The sequence below is a fragment of the Aspergillus glaucus genome, assembly GCF_001890805.1.
Source record: "Aspergillus glaucus CBS 516.65 unplaced genomic scaffold ASPGLscaffold_2, whole genome shotgun sequence".
Taxonomy (NCBI): domain Eukaryota; kingdom Fungi; phylum Ascomycota; class Eurotiomycetes; order Eurotiales; family Aspergillaceae; genus Aspergillus; species Aspergillus glaucus.
In genome coordinates this window covers 811,039-819,908 of record NW_019170454.1, presented here as the reverse complement: position 1 = coordinate 819,908, position 8,870 = coordinate 811,039, and the positions used below count along the sequence as shown (strand labels likewise).

At 50.4% G+C, this 8,870-nt stretch overlaps 2 protein-coding genes across 2 annotated transcripts; one reads left to right on the top strand and one right to left on the bottom strand.

The window, feature by feature from the left end:
- Nucleotides 1-621: 621 nt before the first annotated feature.
- Nucleotides 622-2,760, bottom strand: ASPGLDRAFT_31678 (cyclin family protein; the record flags this gene model as incomplete). The annotated part of the gene is made up of 3 exons (XM_022544081.1): nucleotides 622-1,410; nucleotides 1,474-2,565; nucleotides 2,749-2,760. 3 exons carry the CDS (start codon nucleotides 2,758-2,760, stop codon nucleotides 622-624), a joined length of 1,893 nt encoding a protein of 630 aa, XP_022405216.1.
- Nucleotides 2,761-6,553: 3,793 nt separating this feature from the next.
- On the top strand, nucleotides 6,554-8,632 carry ASPGLDRAFT_117044 (putative C6 finger domain protein; the record flags this gene model as incomplete). Its single annotated transcript, XM_022539833.1, has 2 exons — nucleotides 6,554-7,303; nucleotides 7,367-8,632. The coding sequence occupies 2 exons, from the start codon at nucleotides 6,554-6,556 to the stop codon at nucleotides 8,630-8,632; spliced, it is 2,016 nt and encodes a 671-aa protein (XP_022405215.1).
- Nucleotides 8,633-8,870: the final 238 nt, after the last annotated feature.

The following is an 8,870-nucleotide window of genomic DNA, read 5'->3' as shown; positions in this document are numbered from 1 at the left end:
TATGGAGACAGGTCGAACATAGTAAGAACAAATAGACTAAACAGAGGATGGAGAAGAGATGAGGGGTGCGAGTAACATAACATAGTTGATTAATCCATACAAAAATGTTCTTCGACCATAACTCCTCGAGAAGCCGGATCGACAAGGTGTAGTAGTACTCCGTAACAAAAAATTCACCCATGACAAAAATATAGAATCTGATTCACTGTCCCGTCATGATATTCCTCGTGCCTCCATAATTCAGATTCGAATTGGGCAATAACAGACACAGGCGAAACATGCAGCCGCCACTTGATGGTAAAGTGAAGTTAGAGACGGCATATTGCGATGACGAAGTAATATTCAAACTAGCCAAAGTCGCGTGTTCTTTTTGTCTTTTTTTTTATTAAGTCGAGCCAGCCGATCAAAGGTCAAGATATCTCATTTGCTCACTTGCGAGGCGCCAGACGATGTCGTCAAAAGCCGACTGATACAGGCAAGAAGCGCTGAGTTAGAAACGGAAATCATCGGTAGGCTGAGTGCAGTAGAAAAATGAAAGGGGTATCAAAATTTAAACAAAGAAAAAGGAGTATTAAGAAAATGAAAAGGAAATAAACAAGCCGCGGGCATAATTACACACTCCTAATAGTGTGTGGCGCCAAAAAGCCCGTTGCGCTTGTAGACGGAACTGTCTCTCGATACTTGGGGAAGGCGAAAATATTGCATTTCCGCCTGGACGAAGAGAGACGCTCGCTTGTATCGTTTGTCCGCGTATTTCTCGAAGATGAAGGCATGGTGCCCGCCGGGGTTCTCACAGCACTCCAACAACACGGAGACGAGAGGCAGGAGTTGAGAATAGGTATAACCCGAGTAATGGATATGAGCCGCAGACCAGTCTCCTTTGCCAAGCATCAAGCGTGCCAGACAGTGAGCGCCTGCAGCGAGGAAGCTTGGAGGGCTACTGACAAACCGCTCATCCATGATGGTGAGTTCCAAGAAATACTTGGCCATAGTGCGAGTTTCCAAGTCATAGTCGTCAGCCTTGCTGATCCTCCGCAGGAAACTCATAGGGCCAGGCCATCCCAGCTCAAACCGCAGCACGTACAGCATTAACCGCTCGGCCTCGATAATCCTCTCCGCGGTATAACGTTGCTCAACCATGAAGACAACTTCCCAGACGGATGGGCAGTTAATTTCTTCGTACTTGGCTGCGATAAACAGCGCGGTTGCACCCACAAGCTGAATTCTGTCCAACGAGATGATCTTGCTAGATAGGAAACGATCGACGTAATTGACACACAAGTAGAGGGTTTCTGGAAGGAGCCCAAAGCGATGGTGGACCTGCACCAGCCAATCCATGAGAATAGACCGCATCGACCATTGGATTTCAACCTGGTAGTCCATGTAATGGGCGTTCGGAAGCATTTTAAGCTGTCAAGGAAATTGATTAGCAAGGACGCATAAAACATGTGACTCCTTGAAGGTAGTGCTTACCTCTTGTTCCTTCATAAAGTCGAAGATTTCGTCACTATACTCAGCAACCATGCTAGTATCCCAGAACTCGTCTTCAACATCCTCCTCCGGACGGGTAGCCTCGACAATCTCCTTTGCCAGGGCCAATTCCCGCCTCACTTGTTGATTGTACTTGGGGAAAAGTACAGCAGTTATTCCGCCGGTAGTGTTGTCTCCCCGGGAGCGATAGGAGCGCGCAGTAACATATCCGTCATCCTCCTCATTCTCGTCCTCTTCGTCGTTCCAGTATTCCTCCGGTTCCTGTTCATGCTCCGGTGGAGGCATTGAATGGGGGTGACTGTGCACGACTGCATGAGACTCATGAAGCTTGGGCTCTTCGAGCTCTTGTGCTTTACAATCATTTTCGTCAGCTGTAGAAGATGTTTCCGCTTCAGCGCCAATTGCGTCTGACTTCATAACCGCACAGTCGTCGGCGTCATAGTGTTCGTGCAGATTTTCAAGCGGCTCTTGAACCGCGTTATCTTCTTCCACCTTGTCCTCAAGTGACAGTACGGTTGACGGACGCAAAATGCCCTCCGTGCTAACGTCCAACACGTCGGGTTTGGCTTCCTTGGATGCAGTAACTTCGTCTTTGATTTCGTTCATGGACTGAGCGGGGTCCTTGAAAATGGCAGTTCCTCGTTTGTTCAGCGTCTTGCGCGTGTTGGCAGTCTGTTGCAATAGGGTTGTCTGTTTGCCAGCCAGTTCAAGGGGCTTCTGTTGAGCCTTGGGCTGGTTGAGAATGCCCTTCAAGTTCGACACGGACGTGGGACGCTGAGGCGGCTGGGCCAGCACATTAGACTTCCTTTCGGGGATCTTCACTGTGGGCTTTGCTGCGCCTTTGGTGATCTGTTTCTTGCCCGCCAAAGCGGCGCCATCGCGACTTCCGTGGACCGGGTTAGCGGTATTGCTGACATCCCCAAACGCAGCGCGACGCGGGCCATTATTCTTGGGCGCTCCATTCTGAAAGGTGCCGGCGAGAGCAGTGGCAGATTTGTTTCGCTCGTGAAGTGTTTTGTTGGCCGCGAAGGCCATCGGGGCGTTCTCGTCGCCGCGAACGCGAATACGTTGTGGCTGTAGTTTCAGAACAAGCATGTCAGTTTCACGTTTTCATCGTGGCATATGGAAAACGTGATGAGATCAAGGCAATAAGTTGAGTCACTTCGCGTCCATTGTGGTTGAGCCATGGTAGGCACCACTCAACCATACACCAGGCAATCAACCGTCGGATATCCAAAAAAGGGAGAAGCCACGTACCTTTGCGTCCATAGTGAAGATGCGTCCAGCAGAGTATGTCTGAAAATGGTAGACACCTGTCTGGCTGCAGAAGACGACTTGCTTTTTCTCTCGTTAAACCAAATAAACAATGGCCGCGCCAGGAAGAATCAGACGAGAAATCAATTCAATTGAAGCCCCAGCACCGTTAAACACCAAACCCGAAGGGAGAGCAGGATGGAAGGAAGTAAGAACGAGGCGATGAAGACGAGACCTGCTCAAGGGGTGTTTATTATGGTTGCCATTGGGGCCTTCATCTCTGAATGAATGCAGCTGCTTCCCTTACTTTTTGCCTTCTTACCGCTTTCGTTACCGTAAACAACGGCCGCGCTAAGCTGCTTTGGGCGTTGTCGTGGCATGCTTATGTCACCCGTCCTGATCAGGAAGTGTTTGTAGTGTTTGTGCAATATCGGAACAAATGACGTCAGGCGGCGCGTCTCCCGCCGGCACTTCCAAACGCCATCGAAGTGGTTAACACCACCACAACGACATAAAAGCTTCGCGAAAATCGGCTTTAGATGCGCTGTGAGCATGCAATTTGATCTTTGTCTTTCTCTCCCGGTTATTGTCGCAAAAATGTGGTGGAAATCGAGTTGAACCAAAACCCATTTCGGACGCGCGGTATCACACGCGATCAGCGCCAATTAAACACGAAAGCACGTGACCCACGACGGCCGCATTTCGCCGTCAAGACCGGAGCAAACGCCATATCGCAGAGTCGATATTGGATGGTAGATGAGATCTCTCCAAGAAAAGGTTCGAGTCTAAAAGTCGCTGGCAAAGGAATTGCTGGGCAGGGATGGTCTGCGACGAGACTATTGACTCCGTTCCTTTTTTTTTTTTTTTCTCTTCAACTCTCGCCGGCTGTCTGGTCTCCGTTTGCACCCGTCGTCGCAAGATAGCCACTCGCTTTTTGCTCTTTCTGAGTGGGACACCGGATGCTAGCGGTTGTCCATAATGAATCGCATTGGCTTGTCCTTCGGTCCCGAAATTTGAGAAGAAAAGAGAAAAGAGGGAACCTCTTCGTTTTTGGGTTCACTTCACTCTTTTCTTTAAATATCTTGAATTCTTTTGAAGAAAAAGAAAGAAATTTACATTACAACTGCCCTGCGCAGGAAAAGTGTCGCATTTCATTCCATCCAATTCGAAGATGCGCAAAGTTTCGGTGTGTGTGTTGTCTGTCTCCAGTCCGGCGACCAGTCATGATGATTCCTCGGAAGACGAGGCGACGCTGAACTATGATGGGGAAAGTTCAATTCTGCAACACACCAAATTACCCGGCCATACAAGCAAGAATCACTTTACTCATTACTGCTACTCATTTCCGGATGATATGGATCAATGACCTTTGCGATGAGCAGTCCTAATCCTGTCTGACTGGTTGCAATGCACGCAAGATACCTCCCCCACCGCAAAACAAAGCAGGGCGGACTGCCATTGATCGGATAGACTGCCAGCTGTTCAACGGAGGGGCGTTTGATTCTTTTGTTTCCGTTTTTACCTTTCTCCTCCGCAGGCACCTTGTCGCGCTATCTTGCTCCCTTGCGACCGGTCTCGAGTCGCCACTCACCGATGAATTATCTGTCGCAATCGCTGGTTTTCCGTGTTTTGTGCTCTACCGGGACATATCTGGAGATTTTCCATGCTCATAACGAGAACCCGGGAGATATTCGCCGGGGCTCGGTGTTCTGTGTGGGATTTCCCATCCCCGCCCCAAACAGGTAGATCGCACAAGTACCGGAGGATGTCACTTGTGCCCGAAAGACATTGCGCATCCTTGCGCATGTACGGAGGGACAATACGAGTCAGTTAATTAGCTAGTTACTAGTCGTCAGAATCCGGGTGTCTGCCTGTCTGCCTGTCTGCCTGCCTGTTGTCCATCGTGGCCGAGGAGGGGTAACAGAAAGCGACCAAGAGTCTGGACGCAGATCATCGAAACGAAGGCCGCATCGGGCGCTGTCGCAAACTTGTGCAGTGGCCATTGAGCCGATGGAAAGTCATCAGTATGATTTTCCGGATAGAAAAGCACTGTCCATTTGATAATTACAGAAATAGAGAGTGTAGCTCCCCCCGTAAACTCTTTTATCGCATCCCCGGAAATCAAATGGGCGAGATTCGGGGTCCCGCAGACAATCGGTCTGAAAAGACATATCTCTTTTTCGTTATTATCTAGCTACAGGATCTGTTCTCGAATTAACAGAGTGATTCGCATGACTGCTCCTATTCCAACCCGCACTGGGGTTCAATAATTGGCCTTGGTTTCTCGCATGGGACGTTGGGCGCCATTCGACGTGGCCGCGCTGGGACCAAACCCGTCCGTCGCAGCCACTCATACATCTGTGAATTTGTGGGTTCTTATGCTATCTGCTGGAGAGGAGAAACAAGGGAATAAGAGGGGATTCGAATGAAATGCAGAATTAGCAAAATGAAGAGTCCAAGGGTGGTCTGCTTCATTTGCGCCAACTCGAGCATCGCCATCCGCAATCATGAAATGGGGATCTTTCTCCCCTCTCCAGAGCGCTCAACGTATGTAGAATTCAGATAGAAACTAAATACGCATAATGTGAAATGGTTTTCTCATCTAATAAGCCTAAAATTAATGAGCAGTAGGCCGTAGACCAGGATGCGCATCCGATTTGCGACCAGATGAATTCCGGCGCAAATGCGACAAAGACAACCCGATGCAGTAATTCGAGTTCTGGTCGAGAAAGAGACTGATGGATTCGCAGGCTTTGATTTGTTCATTTGGATAATATTACAATCAGCGACTCGTTGGCACTTACTTTTAAAGTAGGTGCGACCATTTATCGGCCATTTCTGCTGTCTTGTTCCCTCGCTCTCTTCCTCTTCCTCTCTCACCACCACCAAGCATCAACGCAATCGATTTCTCCAATATCTCTACATTCTACAAAAGCAATTATCTGGTAAGTAGAACTATTTCTCCCTTTTTATAGCCAATGCAATTTAGATGGTTGTTCTTCTTCTTTTGTCCCCCTGAACTTGTCGCTTCGGCTCTGACCACCTGCTGTGATGCCACCGCTGACATATAATATAAAGCCATTTCCCAGCGCTTCGTCTTTCTTCCCTCTTCCTCCCACCCCTCAACCACCAACCTCGACACAATCGCCCATCAACAGTTCATTGCTATTCCTCTTCGAGTCTATCTTGGATGAGTGCGACTGGGAATTTCTAGACTGGGTTTGTTATTAGGTGCGTATTCGCTCATTGCTGTTCCGTCATCTCCCACTCCCACTACCACCCACCAACACACTCTGGCACAACGCACACCACTTGTCTGCGTCGGATTTGACCAGTCATCATCCCGTATCCTCCCTATGCTTCTTCTCATCCATCTGGCTGATGGATTGAATGTCTTTGGGACCGATTGTGCTAACTTGTGGTCGTCGCTCTTCGCCCCAGGTCCTCTCTCTCAAGCCAATTTTTCCCTTTCTGGTCGCTTCTCCCAGCTGTAGCGACTCCTCCTCATCCCAGACCCAGTCCCCCTTTCTACCATCGAATATCTTCAAGAGAATAATCGCGGGTGGTTTGTCTATCCATCAGAGTCCTTTCTGGTTTCTTTTTTGTGGTAGGTAGAATTGGATTTACCCTCTTCCCTGGCCTCCCGCTCAGCCGTCGGGTTCCTTTCCCACGCACACACATACCACACCTATACCCATCCATTCATCCATATATTACAGAACAAGCTTAACTGACGCATTTTATCTTTACACAGCAGTCAAATTGCGGTCGTTAATACCTCATCCGGACCGTCCTCCCTCCCTCGAAGATGCAAATTGCTCAGTACGGACGGCCTCAGGAATCTACTTCCTATGTTGCCGCTTCGCCAGAGCAGATTCACACGACCCCTGTGCCTAAAAACGTCGCCTTTGAGCTGCTTCTTGATGAAGAGTCCAAGGTTCGAGCACGGATACCCATGCGAGTACAGATCTATCCACATGACACTACCGACTCCATCGTGACAACCGTTAAGAACTTCTATGGGATTTACGACAAGCAAGCGAGCGGTGTCAGCTTTGAGGATGAGAATGGCATCACTCTCATCGCAAGGTATGAGAATTTGAGAAATAACATGACGGTCTACGTTCGGGTTATCCCCGCCCAGGCATATGGTGAGGGCTATAGTGAGCGCTTCTATGGCTCCTATCCCGTCGAGGCCCGTAAACGCCCTAGTCTAGGGGAGCCTTTCCAGATGCCGGCCATGCCGCCTACGCATGTCTCGGATCATGCTCAACCACCATCTCGTCCTGCTTCGAGATTGGCCAGGAAGCGCAGCACGTCGCCTTCATCCCGGAGCCGTCGTAGCGCTTCCCAGAACAAGCACTCTAAGGCGGGAGTCAAAGGCAGAAATCCCACCAACGGCGTCCAAGACGATTATGATGATGATGATAATACCGATAGCGACGACGGCTACGGGTCCGCCAATGGTACCAAAAAGGAAATATTTGCCAGTTCCGACATCAGCATGGAGAACATCCTCCATGACGGTCGTCGGAAACGGCCAAAATTTGAAAGTTCGGTGAGTTTTATAGTAGATCCTTTTCTTCTTCCCTTTGATTCTCTAACCGTATGGAAATTATAGGAATTGCCCTTGTTCGCTCCCCCTCAGGTGCCTCTAACTACCTCTACCTCCTCAATCTCACCGCAGCGTCAGTCTCTCGGTCAAGAGGGGGCTGGTTCGCCCTTCGCTCGTCCCACCCAGCGGCCCTATACATATCCACCCCTGCCATCGCCACAGAGCTATGGTCACAATGAACAAGCGTACAGCTCTCGAAATGTGTATGCTACTCCCATGGTCCAGGAACATGGTCATCGCCTGCGCGACCGGACCACTACCCAATCGTCGGGACAATTTAGCAATGGCCGGACCAACGGGCCCGGCATTTTACCCACCCCAGACCCTACTATTGCCAGCTGTATCTCTGATGAGGATGTCGCAATGCAGCTGATTCGTCTGGGCGATGCGTCCAACTTCTCCCATGGCCGCACGTCCACGTCAACTTTGGACGATGCCTTCAGCGGCGCAGCGGATGCTGCTTCCTCTGCAGGTGCGACCAGCGATGGAGAAGACTTCAGTGAAGACGATGACGAACTCCCCGCACGGTCGAGACAGCGGTTGGACTCGAGCCCGATGCTGCCCCCAGGCACCACCAAGCGCACTCACAAGCGTCTGGACGACATCCTTCCCAGCTTTGACAGTTCGGATGCCAGCTGGGATGAGGATGACTATCGGAACGACGATCCCGCTGACAGTGTGATCAAGAGCGAGGTGGATTATGACGTTCCCAAGACGAAAAAGGCCAAGACCCGTGCCATCAGCACGACCTCAAACAACAACAGCACTAAGTCCCGGGGACCCAAGTCGGCAACTGCGCGCCCCAAGAGCGGCAAGGCTTCCTCTACTGGCAACCCTCGCAAGAAGTCGTCATCGTCTACCAACGGCATCCACAAGGCTAATATCGCCCCTATTACCACTACTGTCACTGCCTCTCCTGGGATGGTCAGTCCTGCCCCAACCCGCAAGACCTCAATGTCGTCGGTCAACTTTCAGCATCAGCTCGCTGCCGATGAGGAAGACTTGTCGACCAAGCCGCGGTGCCAGCGCTGTCGGAAGAGCAAGAAGGGTTGTGATCGTCAGCGCCCTTGCGGACGATGCAAGGATGCTGGTATTGGTGCCGAAGGGTGCATCAGCGAGGACGAAGGGAATGGTCGCAAAGGCCGTTACGGTCGTCACATGGGCGTCCCGGTTAAGAAATCTATTGATTTCTCTGATGCGAGTGAGACACATGCCGCCATCGTTGCTGTTTCTGCCTCGATGGCAGACAAGAACAAGAAGCGGAAGCGGTAGAAAATTTGCTCCATAGGACTGACTGGATCTTTTTGTTATCATTGACGTCCCTCCTTTGCATTACCATTCGTCGCATCATCTTCCTCTCCTTGAACATCTGGCATGGACCCTCCCTTCCTTCTCGAACCCTCCCCTTGATGGATCCTTGCCATCCACATTTCACATCGCGGTCAATGGACCTTGACTTGCGGTTCTTCACTCCTTTCTTCCATGCACCCATCGCATCCAGCAGTCCTCG